The 23475-nt window shown below is 28.7% G+C and overlaps 2 protein-coding genes across 2 annotated transcripts in view; both read left to right on the forward strand.

Moving 5' to 3' along the window:
- LOC124493658 (uncharacterized) overlaps positions 1-23475 on the forward strand; it is a 79036-nt gene that overhangs the window by 9291 nt on the left and 46270 nt on the right. The window contains exons 5-6 of the mRNA XM_075732083.1: positions 123-3458; positions 20229-20382. The gene's annotated coding sequence lies outside the window, so the exon portion shown is untranslated. The remainder of the gene's footprint in view (positions 1-122; positions 3459-20228; positions 20383-23475) is intronic.
- On the forward strand, positions 17397-18757 carry Prosalpha6 (Proteasome alpha6 subunit). The gene has a single exon (XM_047057098.2). The coding sequence runs from the start codon at positions 17601-17603 to the stop codon at positions 18453-18455; it is 855 nt and encodes a 284-aa protein (XP_046913054.1). The 5' UTR covers positions 17397-17600; the 3' UTR covers positions 18456-18757.

The following is a 23475-nucleotide window of genomic DNA, read 5'->3' on the forward strand; positions in this document are numbered from 1 at the left end:
GATGATGACGATGATTTGTCTTGTCAATGACTATTCATCAATTTTGTTGTTGTTGTTGTTGTTTTTTTTTGTTCTTGTCAATGTTAAAATGGCCACCATTGGACACATTTGGTTCAAAATAGTTTGTGTTCGTTTTTTTTCCAATGGGAATATTCCGCTAAATTTTTTTTTTTTGCACTCACTCACACACACACACAAGAAGAATCATCGAGAAATTGAAAACTTCGAGAATTTTTCACATCATTTCCAAATCATTTGATCCATTGAATTATTATTATTTATAACTTGATATTTTGCTATGTACTGGTGATGGTCATCATCATCATCTCATCATCAAGATTTATGAAAGAAAAAAAAATTATTTATTTACATTGTAACATGAAACAAACAAACACACACACACACACACACACACACACATCAGCGGATATCATCACGTGTAGATCATCAATTTGTTTTTTGTTGTTGTTGTTGTTGTTGAAATTTCATCCATGTGAACATAATTGTTGCAAGAATCCTATATATTTTTTTTTATTTAATAATGATCATTATGATGATAATGATGGTGAAATGGAAAATGAATCTCATGTATGTATGAATGATACAAATATTCTGAATTTTTTTTTTTTTTTTTTTTTGCTTGGTTCGTTGATTACAGCAACAATAATCTTGTGACGACAATAAGAATATAATTTAATTCTATTTTTTTTTCTCCACTCCGAATCCAAATGATTGATACCATCATCATCATCATCATCATCATCAACAACAACAACGGTCAGTTGGTCCAGTTTTTTTTTCCTTGAATCGTTAACACTAATACTCATGATGATGAATTTATTCTTAGTATTGTGTTTTGAATGGAATTATGAATCCAGAATTCTTTTTCTCATTCTTGTATACATTATGCGTGTGTTTGTGAAGTAATGTAACGTGAAAATCATTGCCACCGATAACCTTATATTCACATTTCTACGATAATGATGGTCTTGATGTATTTGATTTTATACATGGACATGATTTGATTATGAAAAATATTTCGATTCATCAAACAAAAGAGAATTTCTTTCTTTCTTTTTTATTTCACTGCTACAACATATTGATATCGAAAACATTGCCATTGACAAAAATCATGCAAAATTGAAATTCAGATTCATCATCGAATGTTTTCCTGTTTGTGTTTGTGTGTGTGTGTGTGTGTGTGTGGTTTTTTTTCGTTTTCTCGTTTCCATATTAGTCCGTTTTCATTTGATTTATTCAAATTTTTCTTCTCTCTTTGTGTGTGTGTGTGTGTATGTGTGTCTGTGTTTAACATTGAATATTCGTTTTATGAATTCTGGTTATTTCGTTGTATGTCTGTGTGTGTGTGTGTGTGTGTGTGATCAACAACAACGACAACAACGACAATATTGAAACGATTCTCGAATAACAATGAATGAAACATTGATGACAACATCATATGTGGGTGGTTGTGGTGGTGGTGGTGTGTATTTGTTTGCATGAAACTTTTTTTTTTTTTGGTTTTGTTTCATTTCATTAAAAAAAAAAATAACAGCAACAACAAAAAAAATTCATATCATAATCAAATATCTTAAAACATCTATCTATCCATCTCTCACATATGGTTATATGTATTCCGATATTCGTATGATGAAATATGATAAGAATGATCATATCGTTGATTTATTCCGTTGATTCCTAGATTTTTTTTTCACATGCCAATATACATTGTGTGTGTATATGATGTCTATCGCGCATATTTACTGTACATACTGTATTTGGATTCTGGATTCTATCATTATTTATATGAAAAGTTTTTTTTTCTCAATTATCGTTTGTACCACTACTTTTATTTCTACTTCCACTTCCACTTCAACTTTCATATATACACATATAGATTGAATGAATATATATGGTGGCCAATGTTCAACCAAGTTAAGTGAATTGTGATGGTGAAAATATTTTTCCTCTTTTGTTGAATGGATCAGATATGAATTTGAATTCGTTGTGTAATGTTATGCGATGTGATCGGATACGATACGATACGATACGATCCAATTTTCTATCTATAACCTACCAATCAAATATTGACAATATTTGTTTTGTATGTATGTGTGTTGTGTGTTTGTCCAGAATCAGTCTTTCATCGATTTCAATCTTATTCTGATTATATAACAACAGCAAAAAAGAAACCCAAGTTTTTTTCTTGTGTTTGTTTGAATTGGAGATTTTTTTTTCGTTTTATTTCAAACAGCATCAACAACGTAAGAAGAATATATTCATGTTCCAAGTGAATATTATTATTTTGAAAATTTTTCAATTTTTTCTTCCCTGCACAATAGAGAATATTTTATTGTGTGAATTCTCCAAAACACTATTTCCACACCACCGCCATCGTCATCATCATCATCATCATCATTAGAACAGTGATATTGTTTGTTCGAAGAATCTTGTTTCACTTTTATTAATTGATTTTTAATTTGGTTGAGAATCAATCAATCAATTAATCAATGAATCAATGATGGTGATTATCAGTTCATTTCATTCTGGACAATCGATTGAACGACAATTCTTTAATCAAATTTGTTTATTGAATTCATAATAACTAAAAAAAAAATTTCCATCAAGAAACATTCACATTACATGAAGATATATATTTGAATTATAAAAATTATTGATTTTACAATTCAATTTTTCATTTTCTCAATCGATTCAATCAATTTTATTGGACAATCTGAAACCTAAATCAACAACAACAACAACAAATACAGAAAGAAAATCGAACAGAATTTTACATTTCCGAATTTCTTACTTCATTTTCGTTGATTATTTGATCACCATCATCATAAAACGATCCAATTCCTTTTTTTTTCTTTGAGTGTTTTTTTTTGTTGTTGTTCCCATTGTGTTCATCATCATTACATACAATATTTGTTGTGTGTGTGTGTGTTTGCGTGTGTGTGTATGTTTTGGTGTTTTTTTTTTTATTCCAAGTGTTCCAAGTGTTTGTGTGTTCCATTTTATTTCCATCATTACATACGTCTATTCTTATTCTTCAGTGTGTTTTCACTATGTGAATGTCGCCAACGAAAAAAAAAATAGAAAGAAATTATCAGAATCAATTTTCAGAGTCAACTTTTTGTCTTCGTCTTCCGTTTGTTGTTTTATTCTCTCCAGTTTTTTTTTCTTTCTCTCGTAATCATTTCATTTGGTCAATATTCTGGACAAACGGAATCATTGCTGTTGTTTTTTTTTCTCAAAATAAATCAAGAATCAATCAATAGTAAATAGTGAAAAAAAAGAAGAAAAAATCAATCGTCAACTAGCCAATCAACACAGCACAGAATAGTGGAATAAAAACCTTCAAATGTGAAATATTCGTAACGACAAAAGTGTGTCTGCGTTTGAATCACAGAATAAAAAAAACGAAAAAACAAAAATATAACCCTGTTGTTGTGGTAAGTGAAATTCCGTTTTTTTTTCTTTGACTTTTCTTTCATTATCATTAGACATTATTTTGGTCCATATTTATTTTTAGGTTTCTTCAATCAGTATTTGATTTGTATTGGATTTTTTTTCATTATTATTATTTATTTATCCTTGGAATTCAATGTAGACATTACATTTAGTTTTCCATCGATGGACATTTATTTTTTTCCATTATTATGTTCGATTGATGATGATAATGATGATGATGTTGATGATGATGATAAATAACGAATCAAATTTGTGCGTGTGTGCATGTGTGTTTGTATTCGATAATATTTGATGTGTCTAATGCCCGCAAGCATTCTAATCTGGTTTTTTTTGATGTAGTTCGGTTTCATTTTATCTGTTTGTTTGTTTGTTTGTTTGTGCAATTTCATCATTCTTATTATTCTGGTTCATAAAAATAAGCATCAAATTTTAATCAGTAGTCACCATTATCGTTGATTTTTTCATTTTCCCATTCATTTATCATGACCATATATCGGTAGTGTGTATGATAATCGATAATTTCAAATTGAAATTCTTTGTTATTGTTGTTGGCTTAATAAACGCCCATATCCAAAATAGGGAAAAATAGTTTGTAACACACACACACACACACACACACATCGAATAACAATGGATTGTTTATCAAAAGATTTTTTTGTTTTTGTTTTTGTTTTCATCCATTCTATTGTATTCAATTGAAAGAGATTATTGTCGAAAACATGTGTCATCATCATCATCATCATCATCATCATCACCATCATCATAGGTTATTGTTCCAATTGGAACAAACCACACTCACACACACACACATACACACACATCAGATAGGAAACATGATGTAAAAACTTGAAAAAAAAATGTTAAATAAAATGTATCAACAACAAAAAAAACGACGATCCAAACAAATGTATCAATGAGTGTTGTCGCCCCAAACCACATTTCATTATGTGAAAATAAAAAACAAAAAACAAAAAAAAAATAAAAGTTTTTTGTTTGACAAAAAAAACAAAAAATAATTATTACGGATGCGGATGTTGTTGTTGTTGTTGTTCATGAATACATTGTATCATTTGATAGTCAATGAGATTTTATTCTATCAATGTTGTTGTTTTTTTTTTTTTTTTTTTTTGATTTCAAAGATGAGAATATTAATGATAATGGTTGACACACACACACACATTGTGTTATTCACATTTTCGTTGTTGTCGTTTCTGTTTTTTATGTGTCTGTGTGTGTGTGTTCATCACAAATTAATTATCACATGTATGTATTACAGTGTTTTGTTGATGTTGTTGTTGTTGTTGTCGTCATTCTTTCGTTTTTTTTTTTTTTTTTTTTTGTAAACTAAAACTTGGTTTTTTTTCTTCTTTTGGAATTTGAGAAGAATGAAAAAATGAGATTTAAGCAAGAGGACCAAAAAAAAAACAAAACAAAACAGTGCAAGTAATTTGACATTCCGTTTTATTTTTATTTTATTTTATTTTTGCACAAACAATTATTCTTGAATCTTATTAAGATGTTCATAACATCCAACAAAAATTGGAACAGTAACAACAGAAAAAAAGTGGCCAAAAAAAACATGAAATCATACACACCCACGAAACTTTACGTTGTTTTCGTTTCGTTTTGGATCAATTTTCATTTACACTCAAACCCGTTGTCCATTAACTTTCATATCGAAACATACATGTATGTCAAAAGTCAAATAAAAATGTTCTGTATAAAACAAAATTGAGATAAATGTTCCCAAAAAAAAAAAAAAAAAAAATAGAATTGAAACAATCAACAACAATGACATCTATGTGTGAATGTGTGTGTGTGTGTGGGTTTTGTTGTATGTTTATTTAACTTGTATGTTTAAAATTTTGGCTATAGGCTAATTATGTTGTGGTTGTGGTTGTTGTTATTGTTGTTTTTGTTGTTGTTGATCAAACATATCATGTAATCATCAACATTATCATTTTTGGAATATAACAAAAAATGTTTACCGAGAAAAAAAAAATTCATTTCATTCTACAATAATTACCGAATTTATTATTCTCGTCGTCGTCGTTTATGTTGTTTTTTCTTCTATAGATTTATCTTGTCATTTTGTTTTGTTTTGTTTTAGACTTTTATTTTATTTTTTTTCATGTTTTTCTTTACATTCCGATGAAATTATTATTTATTGTTGATCTGTTTGTGGAAAGTAAACAACAACAAAAAAAATTGTGATTTACTTTTATTTGATGTTTGCTACTGCTGCTGCTGCTATGGCTACTGTGTGTGTGTGTGTGTGTGTGTATACTGTGTGGATTGTCAATATTTCTGCCGGGCTAATTTTCTTTTCGGTCAACTTGTTCCAACAATCAGAATTTGTGTGTGTGTGTGTGTGTCCAGTCTCCATGTTTGTCACAAAGTTAAAATTTGAAATAACCAATTTTTTTTATCGTTCAACATTTGAAAATATTTCTTCTACACCAGCAGCATCAGCAACAGCAGCAGTAGTAGTACTAGTGTAGTCAGGCGAATTCTGAAATATCTCCATCTTTGGCATGAAAGAATTTATAGAATGTTTCAAAATGAGACATTTTTTTCTTTTTTTATTTCTTCTAAAGCTCAATTTCATTTTTATTGATGTTGAATGTGTGTGTATGTGTGTGTAGTGTAGTGTAATCAATCTTCTGTTTTTCATCATATTTTTGTTGACCAGCAACAGCAGCAGCAGCAGCTATCAGATTTTTTTTTTTATTTAATTTGATTTTAATGTTTTCAGTTTTTTTTCCACTACTGGTTACCACACTTGTCTTGTGTTTTGGAAACAAATTTTTTTTTCTCCTTGAATAAAGTCTACGAGAATAAATCAACGTAAAATTTCAATTTTCTCTCTCTCATTTTCGAAAACGGACGTTGTTTAATGTTCCAAAAATGATGTAATGTGTGTGTATTGGCAAAACATGAAAATTCATTTTAATTTATTCGTGTACGAATTTTTTTTTTTTGCTTATTATTGTTGTATTTTTCATTTTTTTTTTTTTTTTTTAGTCAACCGAATTGATTTTCACATTCAAAAAAAAAGAAAAAGAAGAAATTCTTGTGACGCAGAAAAAAATACAATTTTCATTCATAAATGATTAATGATGGTAAAAATTCTTGTTGATAAAAAATAATAATAATAATAAAGAATTTAATCAAAAAAAAAAATTTTTGATTATGAAATAAAAATAAAACTTGATAAACTTGGTCCAAAATTGACACACATACATTGGGGGGATGTCTAGGAATTTTTAGGAATCGTTTCCATTCAACACACACACACACACACACACACACGGTTAGAAAGAAACAAAAGTTTAATTCACAATTTTTTTTTATTGTTTGTTTTTTGTTGATAGCTGAAAATCATTGAAAATCAGAATCTTGATGAAAAAAAAAATACTACCTCCCAAGAGAATCATCATCATGATCGTTCGATATTATCATTAGTAGGCCATTATTACCATTATCATGTGATATGATGTGATGATAACGACAAACAAACAAATACACCGAATGTAAACACATCATGAATTGCAATTGTAAATTTTATTTTTTTGTTTGAAACTTTGAAAAATCCAATGACCAGAACTGAAACAAAAACAGAACACACAAGCCGAAATTTTTCAAGGGACAAAATATCCATTGTCCCTGTTTCAATATGACCATAATGGAAATTCATCCAATCACTCTACGGTTTCAACTTTTTTTTTGTATATGGTTCCATAATAAGTCAATTTGTAATCAAATTTTTTCTTTTCTGATGCTTTGCTTTTATATTTGGTTTTTTTCGATCCAAATAAAAAGATTATTTTCATTTCCGGTTTGTTCATAAATTACACATTGACCACACACATGCATTCGAAATTGTTGAATGGAAAAAAATTTTTTTTTCCATATGAAAAATACGAAAATCCAAATCAAAAAAAAAAATAAAATAAAATAAAGAAAAAACGCCCGAAGATTGTCATGTATGTATCGGGTATATAACCATTTTTTTTTTTTTTTTTTTTTTTTGGTATCCGAAAAAAAAATTCCTAAAACTAAAAACAAAATAGTCGCTCGCTCGCTCTTTTTTTCTTTATTTTTCCCATTGAAGGCCATGGTATATGATCTCTAAACAATGATCCATGATACAGATCGTGCATGACGACGACGACGACGACGACGATAGTGGTGGGCCAAGAATTTCGTGATTTAAAATTTAATAAGTTTTTTTTCTGTTTGTTCCATTCGTTGATTTTTGTTTTGCTTTTGTTTGTTTGTTTGTTTGTTCCATGACTGTAGTTATGTGTGTGTGTGTGTGTGTATGAAACAAGCTGACATTTGAATATTATGCTTCTGGTATAATTTATTCTATATTTGTTTCAGATGAAAAAAATTTCTTGGTTTTTTTCAATTCAAAGAAAAAAAATCGAAATACGATTGATGCCTCGAACCGTTTTGTTTTGCTTGCGTGTGTGTGTGTGTGTGTGTGTGTGACTGACTAGACCACCTTTTTAGTCAAACGCAGGCTAAATTGGCTATGAAAAGTTCATGAGATTTTTTCCGGTTTTTGTTTTCGAGAGTGAGAGAGGAAATAAAACCTGAAAACCAAAAAAAAAAAAAAGTTTCAAGCCAAAAAAAATCATTTCATTTCAATCCAAACAAAATTGTTGTGAAAAAACTTTTCCAACCCAACTGAATTCTTGAAAATTTTGTCTTTCTCCAAAAGAATCCATCTTTTTTTTCTGGATTTATTTCATTCACAATACTATATCATGATGATGACAATGTGGCCTATGTTTTTATTTTTTTTCCTGGAACACAGATTCTATATTGCGCAATCAAATAATACACCCACACACACAAAAAAAAATTCTAAAAATTAACAATGAAAAACAATTGAAAATTGATGAAAATTTAATTTTTTTTTCTCTCTTTCGCTCTCGAATTTATGTTGTGGAGAAAATATCGAAAATTTCATTTTTAATTTTTGTTTTCTTTTTCTGTGCGTTTTTTTTTTGAGTGAAAACATTGGCCATTTTTTTCCTGAAACAGAAAGAAAGAAAGTTTGAATTTTTCTAACACAAATGGTAACAATTTTTTTCCTTGATAATCATCCATTTTCATCTATTTTTCTTTTCTAATTTGTTTGTTTTTTTGGTGATTCACATATGATAACATTGACAAAGAATTCTCAACGTAACAATCAGCAACAAGAACTAACCGAACGAGCAATGTATTGTACACGTTTATCAAATCGATTTGAACATGGTTTTCAAACATTTTTAGATGAATTACGTTCATTTAATGAACGACGATTATCATTGCAAAAAGATTTTCATGAAAAAATTTTGGAACAATTATCCAAATTGAAAGATGATATTGATGGTAATGATGATGATGATGATGATGAAAACCAAAGTCGTCGAGTCGATTCAATCAAGCGGTGAGAGAAAGAGATGAAATGGGAAAATTGAAAATTTTTTTTTTCATTAAAAAATGAAAAATGAAAAATCCTGTCCTATTATTTGCCAATTATATTGTCGTGATAATTGTCTAAATCTCTCTCGTTTTTTTTTGCTTTCTCTAGTTTGTTTTATTATTACCGTTGTTATCGTTGTTGTTGTTGTTGTTATTGACAATTCATAGACAATAATTATATAACTGGCTGGCTTCATAATAAAAATGGCTTTTTTTCGAGGCCTTGGAAACCTATGATTATTCATTCTGATTGTTGGTGGTGGTGATGGTGGGGGGAGGGAAATACACGGAATGAAAAAAAGTGGGTCAAATTTTTTTTTTTGAAATATTCATATGTTTGAATCAGGTTACTTGAATTGTTTCGTTTTTTCCTGTTGTTTTCTATCTGGATTTTTTTTTTTTTTTTTTTTTTTTTTGCTAAAAAATCTCAAAACCATGATTATGATGCTCTAGTTGTTTCATCGTTTGAATAGAGTGTTTTGCTCATTTATTCTATATTATGAATATTCTACCGCCCATTTATTTTTGTTGTAAAAAAAAATTCCTAGTACTACATTCCATTGTTTTTTATTTTGTATCCCGGAAGAGAAATTTTGCTGCTTATTTTTTTGTTTCATCAACTTTTTGAAAAAAATTTTTTCTTTCCCCAACACCACCACCACCATCACCACCACCCATGCAATAATTCAAAATTAGAATCGGATGCAATTTTTTTTTGCATTCATATTCACAACAATAACAACAACAATATCCTTAAGTTGATAATTTTTGAATGGATTTTATTTGAATAATGACCATTAATTCTTGTCCATCGTCAATTGATTCATGTTTGATCGAATGTAGTCATTTTTTTTTTTTTTTTTTTTGTGGGGAATGCCACTTGAATGCACACAACAACCAGACAGACTGAATGACAATAACAACAACAACGACAACAACAACAACAACACTTGAATGACTTTTTTTTCATGGATCGTTTGATTTTCATCCTTGGTGATGTATCACTTTTTCAGAGTTCAAAAAATAAGAATACGACGATGATGATGACAAGAATTTCTTTCATTTTTTTTTATACTGGGTAGCCAAACTGGGCATATATGTTCAAATATTTTCATCATCATGATCAATTTGATTGTAAAAAAAAAATTTCATTCAAGTCTGACCAGAAATTCTGTTTGTGTGTGTGTGTGCTAAATGATGTTGGTTTTTTTTGTAAATCCAAAAAAAAAAAAATTATAATTTTCTCTTGGTTTGCTTGTTTGTAAGCCGATAATGATGATGATGATGATGAACCTCTTATGAATTCATTCATCCATCTTCATTGCTGATAATGGAATGAAATGAAAAACAAAAGCCACACCAAAAAAAAAAAAAAAAAGAAGGAAAGAGAGTGAAAAAAAGTCCATTAGAGCTGTATGGCTCAACAACAACAACTACAAAAACAACAACGACGACGACTAATTTCATTCATCCATTCAATTGACGCATAGCCAAAAAAAAAATAATCATATCCATTCATTTTATTCAGATTTTTCTAAGTCGATTATTTCTGTTTCGTTTTTTTTTCATTTTATTCAATTATCATTATCATCATTGTCATTGAATGAGATTTTTTTTTACTGGGACCTAGTTTTTCTGTGTGTGTGTTGTTCCTAGTTGACCAATCGGTCAAAAAAAAAATTATCAAATAGGAATTGGCCAGAACGCCAAAAAAAAACAACTGAAACAGCGATGAAAAAAAAAATCGTTTATCACTAATTACATTTTCATTTAAGGTTGCGGTTTTTTTTTTGCTTTTGTTCATCCAAAATGATAAACCAAGGAAACAAAAAGAACATTTTTTTTTGGCCTATCAATTCTTCATCATGTCTTGAAATGTTTTTTCACTATAATAATAATGATAACTTCAATGTGTGTGTGTGTGTGTATGTGTGGTTCAACAAATCAAGTAATGGCTACTTAATAGAATTAAGTTCACTTACTGACTTGTATGAATCGAAACAAAAGGGGGAATGGCTGCTTGTCATCATATAACTTTTTTTTTTTTTTTTTGCTCAAACGATGACCACTACTGTGACCAATGTATGTGAGTGAAACTTTGAAAACTGGTATGACACATTCTGTGTGTGTGTGTGTGTGTGTGTGGAGAAAACTTTTCCGTTTTTGTTTTGTTTAGAATCCATAGAATTGTTTTAATTTGACACACTGAACTTTTTGTTGTTGTTGTCGTTGTTGTTGTTGTCACCGTTTTGTTCGATCGAGTTCAAATCGATTCATTTGTGGTGACAATAATGATGACATTGTATATAGTGGTGTGAACGTGTATGTTGGTGAAATGAACAAACTCGAATAAATTCTGCAAAAAAAAAAAGAATTGTACGAAAAAAAAACCAAGACCAAGAATTGGAGCATGAAATGTATAAATAAAAAAAAAGAAAGTTTTCTTCAATTCATAGCTAGTGTTGTGTGTGGAAAGAAATGATCGAGTGAGAGAATCGTTCCAAAAAAAGAAAGAAAGAAAGAAAAAAATGATAATGATCGAAATGATTGAATCGAGAATTTTTCTTTCTTTTTTTTTATTCTGAAAATCATATTATAATTGAATAATTACATTTTTTTATTCTTTCGTTTCATTCTCTGTTTCTCTCTATAAGTATATTATTATTCAGTTGCATTTTATGAATTCTGTATACGTTTCTATATGATTCGTTTTTGGCCCAAAATCATCATCATCATCATTTCATTTTCATTTCATTTTTTTTTGTTGGATGTGAAAATTACATTTTATTTTTTTCTCTCCTGTACGTTTCAAAGTTTGTGCTTATTTTTATTAATAATATTGTTCGATTTAATCAGAAAAGAGTGGAACCAAAAAAAAAAACGCACACACACACACACACTATTTACATCATTCACATTGATCATCATCATCATTGCAATTGAAATTACACGTGAAACTTTTGTGTGTGTGTGTGTTATACCAATTTTCATGATTAAATTGAATTTATCTCTGCTCAGATATGTAATACATGTGCTCTACGTGTGTGTGTGTGTGTGTGTGTGTGTGGAAAATGAAATTAATTTTTTTTTTTCTAATTCAAGCTTTTTTTCCCTTTGCTCTCTAGCTTAATTTATTCAAATTAAGATAATTGATTCTTTTCGATCAACGATGTATATATATAGCTTATATTGAATGATGGTGATTTTGATTCTAATTCTGATTATCATTCAATTTTGTTTTTTTTTTTTTTTTTTTTTTTGGTAATTTACATTCACATTATTTTTGAATCCCAATGATGTTTTATTTTATTTTATTTATTTATTTTTTTTTTTTTTTTTGGTTGTCGTTGTTGAATTTTCGTCATCATTTGTTTCATCATCAACCACCATAATCATTCTTGAATAGATGAATATGAATCTACAATAATAACAAGAGCAACGAAAATAACATCAGTATATAAAAATTCGATTTATAGAATAATGATTTCATGGTAAATACAATCATCATCATCATCATGATCATTATTGGCTACATTGGAAACGGATTGACATTTATAACATCATGATCATGATGATGATGATGATTTCCAGTGAATATTTTTCATGATATGCAATAACAAGAAAAAAAAATAAGAAAAACCACGAGGGAAATTTAAAAAATTCATTTATTCATTCATTATGGATAATGATGGTGGTAATATATATCGATGATGATGATGATGATGATTGAACCATCAGATACACACACATATACACACACACACACTATGAACAGAATTATATTGATGAAAAAAAGAAAGAAACCAAATTCAACTCAAGGAAACGAATGAAACATTTATTTTCATTCGATTCGATGACCATTGAATTTTTTTTTTCAATTTCATTTCAATTCTCTTCATCATGCCCTATCCCTCGAAAAAGAAAGATAGAGAGAGAAAGAGAAAGAAAAGTTTTATGACAAACAAAATATGTAAATTAGAAACTCATGCTTAATTGGACTATAGTCATAGAGAAGAAAATTTTACAATAAACTTTTGAAGAAAAAAAAATTTATTCATTTTTTTTCCTGGTGAATTCAAGTAAAAAACACCATATTCGATTACATTCAATTCAATTCAAATTAAATTGAAAATGTAAATTATCAATTCTTCGATTCTTGGTTGTTAGATTTTGAATTCATTTTTTTTTCTCCTGGCACAGAATCTATAATAGTGTAATGTTCACGATTCTTGTGTTTGTGTGTGTGTGTGAGGGTGTGTGTTTGAAAATCAATTTTGTTCTCATCATCATCAAATGAATGAATAAAAAACACACAGGTTGTGTGTGTGTGTTTGAAAATGATAATGATGATCAATAATAAAAAAGAAGTCTTTTGACTTTTAATTTTGGTTTGCCAACGGAAAGGAAATGGACTTTTCATCAGAAAAAATGTATGAAAAAAAAATTCGTTTTATTGCTGCGGTTTCACTCTGTTTTTCATTTGTCTCCTTTTTTTACGGAAATTGAACTCAAGAGAGATTGTTTTTGTCTTCTCCTGTAAAAAAAATGAGTATTGAATTCATTAAATCATCACACATTTCATTTGTAATAAAATTCATTTTTTTTTCGTTTAGAAATGTTTATTTGTCATTCAATTTCAATTTGAAATGAATGTACGAAACTAGGAAAAAAATTACAATGATCAATATGATGATGATGATGATTAATGATGAAATCAATGAATTTAAATGAATGAACAAATATTATTTAAATTCATAAAAAAAATAAAATTAATTTCACTTGAAATCAATAGAATGATTCATTGTTTTGTTCACATTTGGTCCTGGATGGAAAATTACCGGACAAAAAAGAATTCTGTTTTCTACTGGATCAACCAGAATAACAACAAGAGAAAAATTATTCACTTTGAAAAGAATGATGATCAATTTGTATGCCAAAAAATTCAATGTGAATTAAATTCCAATGAATACGCAGCATGTTCAATTGTGTTTCGTGAATGGAATTTTACTTTGTTCCAATAAACAACAACAACCTATTGAAATCAGTGAAAAAAAATTCTCAGTATTCAAAAAAAAAGAAAAAAATTCCGTAAATTCAGAACCAATCTATTTTTGTACATTCACTACGTTATTCACTGTACATTGAAATCATATATAAAATGTTTTGTTCCAAAATTCATTATCCGGTTGATTGAAATTGGGTTTTTCTTTTCTTTTCAAGTTGAATTTTTTTCCCCCACACCAAATTCATTCCGTTGTTCGATGATCATTTTTTTTTTTCTTCTTAATTCTTCGTTGTTCATTAATTAGATTATTTGCATTAATTAGCATAATTTGTTTGCAATTTCATTCTTTTTGTTTTCATCATCGTTTTTTTTGGATCAAGATTGTTGTTGTGTATACTTACACAAATGAACAATGTATACACAAACATTGTATCCATCATTTCACAATTTCTCAAATTCTTTCAATCGATTCAAATCAAACATAACATTATAGTGAATTGTTCAGTATTTCCGGAATGAATCCATAATAAACCAATGATGATGATGATGATATTTGACATCACAGACAATTCAATGACAGATCAACCATCAGATTTGAGATTGTATTGGAGAAAAAAAAATGAGATCAAAAAAAAATGTCAAGATTAAAATAGATCTGACAGATTGATCCAAAAGATTTTTTTCTTTTTTTTTGACTTTTGTTTGCTGTTGTTGTTGTTGTTGTTGTATGTTGAACAAAAAATGACCCGGCAATCAATGGAGAACAAATTTATTGCTATTGCACCAAGACTACAATCATCATCACTACTACCACTATGGCAAACCGGAAAAATGAGTTGTCATCATTGATTTATCATCGAATTTTTTTTATCCATCATCAACAACAACCAAAAAAAAAAACGGGAAGAGAATCAACAAAATGGTTCAACTATTTATTGGAACAACAACAACAAAAAAGACGAGACTTTTTTTTTATTCGATTAAATATTCTATATTTGTCTGCCCTTGTGATATATAATATTGAAAAGAGAAATGTCGATTGATCATGAAAATTTTTTTTTTTTTATTTTCCAAGTTCCGATTCATTTGATTTTTTGTTGATTTGTTTGTAAAGAAAAAAAAATTTTTTCCCTTTGATAGATTCACACAGTAGGAGACATTCACATTTTGTCGCTGATATAATCGTCATAAAATTAATTGAATGTAATTTAGCCACGATCGGTTTAGAATCGATGAAATAAAAAAAAAAGTTTTTGTGGAGAAAAAATTGCCAAAAAAATTTTTTTCTTCAAAAAATTTTCAAATAATTATATATTGTTTATTATGGCCGGAAAAACAGTATCACAAAAAATGTTCAGAATAAATATAAACACACTATAACCAATGAAAGAAGAATGAAAAAAAAAATCTCCGGAACACGAGCTACATATATAAATCACGGTTACAATTCTTCTTTATATAATGATGATGATGGCGTGGAAAGAAAGAAAATTGTCCCAAAAAACAAAAATTATGGACCAAAACGTTGTTTATGAGTGTGTGTGTGTGTGTGTGTGTGGCGAGACAATAATAACAAAATGTGTTGATCTGGCAATTTTTCTTTATTTTTTTGAAACAAATTCCATTGTTTTTTTTTGTTCTTTATTACTTCTTTCTCTATGTATCGTTATTACTCGTTTGTTTGTTTGTTGTTGAGTTCATATACATCAGTTTTGTTTTTGTTTTTGTTTTTTTTTTTTTTTTTTTTTGGTTATGATTAAGTATCCGAAACAAATAACCAACCTAGAACGATCAACCAACGACAATATCCGAGATCAATTTGTTTCAAGCCAATATGTGTGTGTGTTGTTCAACCATCTTGGTGATCAATGTAGGACTGTGTTAGTAGTTGTTGTTGTAGTTTTTTCTTGGCCTTTTCTTTCTTAGCAAAATCTCTATGCTTGTAACGGATATCATTTGGGCTATTATTTATTCTTGCCAAATGGTATTTGGGATACCATTGAATTATTTCCATTTCTTTTTTTGTTTTTTTTTTTTGTTTTTTGTTTTTTTGGTTATTGTTTTCATCATCATCATCATCATTATTATTATTGTTGTTGTTGTTGATATCAGTTCCGTTGGAATGAGAATAGTTGAAAAAAAACTTTCAGAATTTCCAGAACATATCATATAAATTGTTGTTGTTGTTGAGATCAAACATTATTGACAATGACATTTGTATTTGTATCTTGGATGGATTCTTAGATGGATTAGATATCGACAACAACAACAACAACAACAACAACAACAAATGTTCAGAATTGAAATTGTTCCCATTGTCCTCAACAAACGAAATAAAAAAAAAGATTAACATTTGACATATGTCATTTGTTGATTGTTACTACGCACAACAACAACAACAAAACTTTTCTCTAATTCGTTTGATCATCATTCATTCATTCATTGATTGTTGTTTATTGCCAAGGATTTTTATTTTGGACAGGAAAGAAAAAAAAATAAAATTTCCGTTTCGGGTATTATTACACACACGCACACACACACACACATACACGCCAATTATAGATCGATAATTATATTTGAGATGATGGAATGAATTACATGATAAGACAAAATGACTTCAATAGATGGAAAGAAAAAGTTTTTATTCAAAAACAATTAATTGTCATCGATATAGAGGCATTTGCTTTGCAAAAGAATTGGCTAAGGGAAAAAAAACTTTTCCATTCTAAATAATTAAGACACACACACACACACACACTGCCGAGAATCTTAGAGGCTGGTGAAATTCATTTCATTTGATCGGATGACTACACCGTTTCATTTTTTTTTGTCGGAAAATTTTTAACAAAAAAAAAAATATTCGCACATTTTTTGTTATCATCCAGAATTTAACAAAAATTTTTTTTTTTATTCATAAATTATATAAATACGAAATAACAAACGAACGAACGATGACAATTGAAATTGTCAAATGAAAAGTTCCAATTGTGTTTTTTTCATCACTCTAAAAACAATGGAACTAAAAAAAAAAAAATTCGAATGATATGATTCGGATCTCATCATTCGAGATGATGATGAAAAAGTTTTTTCATTTTGACAAAATTAATTTCATTTTTTTTTCATCATCATCACCATCATCATCAATGGGGCCAAGAATAAAATGGAATCCTCTCATTGCGATTCTAATTTTTTTTTTATTATTATTATTAAATGTAAAAAAGAAAAGAAAAAAAACATTAAAAATCCTAATGAGAAACAGAGAATTTCAGTGATGAAGAAAATTAGAAAAAATTGCCAATTTTTTTGTGCTATATAACAAAAAAAAAATTGCCAATTTTTTTTTTCGTTCCAAAAATGTACTAGTGTTTATGAAGGGCATTCGTTTTTTTGAGTGTGTGTGTGTGTTTGCTAGGCGCATTCTCAATATTTTATGCATTGTCACGCTGATTCAGCTGATGGTGTGTTCTTTGTGTTGTTTGTCAAATTCATATTCGATTTTTTCATTCATTTTGTGAGATTCTATTTTGCCGGTTTTTTGATTATATTTCTTCTTGAATTTGTTTCTTTTTTCTTGTTCCAGAATTTATATACTTTCAATTGATTGTGTCATTCATTCATTGTCATTAATACATAAATAATGTTTCGTAATCAATATGATAATGATGTGACCACTTGGTCACCACAAGGCCGATTACATCAGGTTGAATATGCAATGGAAGCTGTCAAACAAGGATCAACAGCGATTGGATTAAAAAATCGTGATACATTTGCTGTATTGGTCGTATTGAAACGTACATCACATGAATTATCATCGTATCAAAAAAAATTGGTCCAGGTTGATGATCATATTGGTGTTGCTATTGCTGGTTTAACAGCCGATGGCCGTATATTAACACGTTATATGCGTAATGAATGTCTTAATGAACAATTTACACATGGACAACCATTATTATTGAATCGTTTAATGGCGGATATGGGATTGAAAATGCAAACCTGTACACAACGTTATGATCGTCGTCCATATGGTGTTGGATTGATTGTTGCTGGTTATGATAAAACTGGTCCACATATTTATCAAACATGTCCATCTGCTAATTATTTTGATTGTAAATCAATGGCAATCGGTTCACGTTCACAATCAGCTCGTACATATTTGGAAAAACATTTGGATAAAATTATTGATTGTTCACGTGATGAATTAGCCAGACATGGTCTACTTGCATTACGTGAATGTCTACCAAATGATACACAATTAACAACACAAAATGTTAGTATCGGTATTGTTGGCAAAGATTTTCCATTTCGTATATTTGAAGATGATGATGTAGAACAATTTTTAAGCCGTTTGACTGATTCTGAAAAACGTGGCCGTTCAACACAATCGCAGCCACCAGCTGTACCGGCAAGAGATTCTATGGATGTTGATGATGCACAACAACCACCAAGACCAGCCGATCCTACGGTTGAACAACGTCCGCCTGGACCACAATAATTATTGTTTTTTAGATTTTTTCATCGATAATTTCAATGATAAATAATGTCAACGATTGTCGTATCAATTTTTTCTATTTGTTTGTTTGTCATTCTTTTATTGTTACCATCGAACTAAATACACCCAAATGAAAAAAAACCTATTGCTTTTGCTTTTATGTATGTTTCTGGAACACACACACATAAATAAACAAAAACCAAAAAAAAACAATGTTCCAGACCTAATAAAACAAAAAAAAAATGAAATTGATACGATAATTGATTTGATTTAATTGAAAACAATAATAAAATCTTTTTTTTCAATAATAATTTTATTAATTGATTTTTTCGCAAATGTGGATTCTGTAAATTCTTCAACATCATCGTTTATTCATACACACACACACTAATAATCGTTTTCGGTAATCAATTTGTGGATGTTGTTATTGTGGTTGTTTATATTTGCCTAATGAATTTGTGTGTGTGTGTGTGTGTGTTCCAGTATAAACGTACACACCCACCAACGACAAATGTTTCATTTTTATTCGTTTCAAAATAATATGAACAAACAAGATGAACTAGAGATAAAAACAAACACACCTACCAATATATCAATGGCGATAACTACGAAAGCCCATTAAGATTTTCTGAATTTTTTTTCACATTGGCTAATACAATATTTATATTATGGATCGGAAATCTATTGAATTTCAAGAATCGATGATAATACATGTTTATACATAAACATTCTTTATTTTTTTTTCATTTCATTATTAATTATCAATATATATTACGATGATGACATGCAGTGAATGGTGGGGAAAAAAATTGTTTATTTCCTTTTTCTTCTAATGAAAAAGAAAACCAGAATCCATACATGGACATAACCTTTGTCCCAAGATTTTCATCTGTTGTTTTTTTTTTGGTGAAAAGGATATCCTTTCATCATCATCATCATCATCATTATTATTGAAATGAATGTTGAATACGGAAGTATAGTTTTAATGTAAATGTGCGTGTGTGTGCAATCTATTCATGAATTTTCTCAGGAAAATTATTATAATCAGAATTTATTATTATTATTATTATTATCGATGGCATCTAGTCTACATCATTATTTGGAATTGACGCTAAACACACAATCTGGATTCTCAGTTGTTTTTGTTGCTGCTACTGCTGTTGCTGCTGTTGTTATTGTTTGCTAGCCATAATGTTGGATCATTATATTCAAATCTTTTTTTTTTTTTTTTTTTTTTTTTTTTTTTTTTTTTTGATTGTTTCCTTCACATTCGACATTCAAAAGAAAAAAAAATTCATGAACACAAGATTTTGTTTTGAACAATTTATTGTTGATTAAATTACTTTTTTTTCTATCCCTGGATCGTTTCAGAAGCTAAAAATGAAAATGAATTTTTAACATGTATATGCCTTGCAGCAGCATAGTAGAATGAATTATGCAACAAACAAACAAATCATCTCATTTTCATAGCCAACAACAACAACATCAACGTCAACGAAAAAAAAAATGAACAAATCCATTCGTCCATATAGACAACCAGAAAATCGTTTTGATGTTTCAAATTATAATAAACCATGGCATTTTTTTTTCTCTCATTTTTTTTCAATATACGAGACATTTCAATTCAATTCAAACCAAAATACATAATTCCTTCGAGAAATTGAATAGAAAATTTTTTCATTCAATTTTTTTTTACTTTTAAAACTAACGACAAAATTTCATTTCCGATTCTTTCTTTCATATTTTTTTTCTTTTATATCGATCAAAACGTTATAGATTATCATCAATCGTATGTTTTTTTTGGCGAGTAAAAAAAATTTGAATTCAAACAAAAAAAAACAAATTCAATTTGAACATCATTGGAATCAAAAAAAAAAAAAAAAAAACAAAAATAAGGGAATTTACTGAATGGATGTGGCAAACAACACAGGTGAGTTGTTGTTTTTTGTTGTTTTGAACAAAAAAAAAAATTCTATAAAACCCCCGGAACAAAAACTTGAAAAAAATAGATAGATAGATAGAAATAGGATTAACGATAAAACTATGATTGAGTATAGTAGAAGTAGAAATCTAATCGAAATTTCAATTTTTTTTTGTTTTTTAAATTTGATTTGTTCAAATCAAATGGCAAGCCGCTTTCATGCACCACCACCCCGCCCCCACGCAATGACAATTTCCGTCACATACATCATCATATGATCTTTAAGATGCAAAAAAAAACAAATTTGTCACACACCTTGGCATATTTTTTCCCTCTTTCCCACCATTGGTTGAACATTTATGAAATGAAATGAAATTAGATTTCGATTTTTTTTTCGCTCTGTGTTCGAAAATCATCATTTCTTTCCTGTTTAAGATGTATGAATTTTTACAACAAAAATAACGGGTTAAAATGAAAATTTTTTTTTCATTTTGAGAGACCAACCTTAACAACAACAACAACAACACTGCATAGATTCTTTAAGATTTGATAATCATGAAAAAAAAACTATTTGCTGTTCGTTTTTTCTTGTGTGATGTGATGTGATGTTTTCATTGCAAGAATCTTTTCTTTTCTTTTTCTTTTTGATATATGGTAAATATGAACACATGAGAAAAAAAAATCAGGTTACATCGTTGTTTTTGTTGTTGTTGTTTCATTTTATGTATAAAATAAATATATTCAAATACACAAACACGTTGAAATGTAACGAACGAACGACAACATCAAATAACAAGATCTAATATTGAACAACAACAACAACAACAAAATAAGCAAATAAAATCCACTTTCAGGAATCCCAAGTGTGTGTGTGTAAAAAAATGTTTTACTTTTTTTTCGTTTATTCGTTCGTTCGTTATATATTTGCGTTGATTTGATTTACATCATCACCAACCATGATGGTTATAACACATTTTTCTTTTCGATTATTTTTTTTTCCTCTTGCTGTCGAATGTTGGATTGTTTTTTTTTTATTCATTCATTCATTCCAAAAACACACACACCCCTACATATGTTAGGACAATGAATAAAGCGAACAAACTATAAGGTCAAAGATATGATGAATAATGATGAATTGCAATGAATTTGAATTACATACAGGCCACCATCATAATCACCAATTTCAAGTATTTTTGCATAATTTGTGTCAAATTTAATTCTGTAACAACAACGTTGACTATGAAAATGTTGTTGGTGATTTTTTTTTGTTGTGTGTTGAAACTTTAAATTTTTCTTTGAACGAAAAAAAAATTCTGGTTGACAACGTTGTTGTTGTTGTTGTTGTCGTTGTCGTTGTTTTATGAAGGGTCCAAAAATGACAAGTGTCTATGTCTGTAGTTATATAACATAATCGGAAATATTTTTTTATTTGCCATTATTCTTTACATTCTTAAAATAAGAATTTCAACATTTAACAATGATTAAAAGATGAATGACGATAGTGGTCGATCTGACGATGATGATACACGCATATAACATCGTCATGATAAATTGTTTTGAATGAGAAAAAGAATTTCTGTCATCAAAAGAAAATTTGAATTTAACTCTTTTTGGCTTCTGAGAAGCCAAAAAGAACAACAACGACAACAACAACAACAACAACGAATGACAGGAAAAAACATTGAAGAAAAGTTCCATGACCCTTTTTTTTGTTTTTTTTCCAATGAAAACATGATGATGTTGTTGTTATTACATAAATGCAGCCAACAACAACAACAACAACATTGAACATCAATTTCAAAGATGACATTGAAATGACATTAAAGAAATGTTGATTATATGGGTTTGATAATAATAATAATAATAATGAGAGAATGGAGACATGTATCAAGAAACGATCCAGAAAACAAAAATTCAACAACATGACATTGATGATGATAATAATGTAATTGAGAAAACATTGAATGAATCAGTTTGATTTTTTTTTTTCTTCATATTAAAAAAAAATCTCATGAAACACACACACACACACACACACACTGAACACTTGAAAAGCTAATTCCGGAATTAGTTTGATATATTTAAATGGAAAATTTTCACTTGTTTGTTTTTTCACTTTCTTTTATCAGTATATATTTAGAATATCAAGTAGTGAGTATAATAAAACAAGAATCGATAGAATCGATATCGTGAATGCGGAAAAAAAGTTTTTCTTTTTTTTTCACAAATATCGAAATCTAACACACAGATAGAGCGAGAGAGAAATAGTGTGAATACACGACGAATATAATCATTAGATTTTCTTTTCTTGGTTCTTGGCAATGAAATCGATAAATTCATGTTAGTGTTACCAATAAAGAGTGAATTATTATAACGATGATGACAACAACAACAACAACGACAACGACGATAACGATAACGATAACGATAAACGACGATGAAAAGTTCAATATTTTTTTTTATTTTCTTCAGTTTCGATTGCCGCTCTAATATTTTCCATTTTGATTTTATTCACTTTTTTTTCCAGTTGTTGAAAAGTGTGACAACTTTTTCTTTCGTAAATTAGGTATGTCTTCTAGTGTTTTTGCACACATTTTTCCATTGCATTTTTTTTTCGATTGATTTTATTTCATCATCATTTCAGATTATAATCGTATGGATATGGATTCAGCTTTTAGATGGATTTCATTTGTTCCAAACAGTGAGAATGTGTTGTTGTTGTTTTGTGGAAATAATGAATGAATGAAATGAAATGAATAAACTATTCGAATTCTAACAAAAGCGAAAGCCGATTCTTTTATATTCACTAATCGATTTTCTCTCTCACTCACACACGCTCATCATTATTATTTAGTTTCTGGAATTTTTTTTGTGTGTTTGTCTGGAAAGTTTTTTTTTCTCGGGTTTATTTTTTTGGGGTGAAGGAAAAAAAATTCCTACTTCTTATTAGATTTTTCGACTTTATGGCTTTCTTTCTTTGGATTTTTGTTTACTAATTGAATAATTAATTCGGAATTGTTTGTGTTTTTGCTGCTGCTGTTGCTGTTGTTGTTGTTGTTGTTGTTGTTGTTGTTGACTTTTTGGCAAGGCCAAGATATACAC

Source organism: Dermatophagoides farinae, chromosome 6, assembly GCF_024713945.1.
Source record: "Dermatophagoides farinae isolate YC_2012a chromosome 6, ASM2471394v1, whole genome shotgun sequence".
Lineage (NCBI taxonomy): Eukaryota > Metazoa > Arthropoda > Arachnida > Sarcoptiformes > Pyroglyphidae > Dermatophagoides > Dermatophagoides farinae.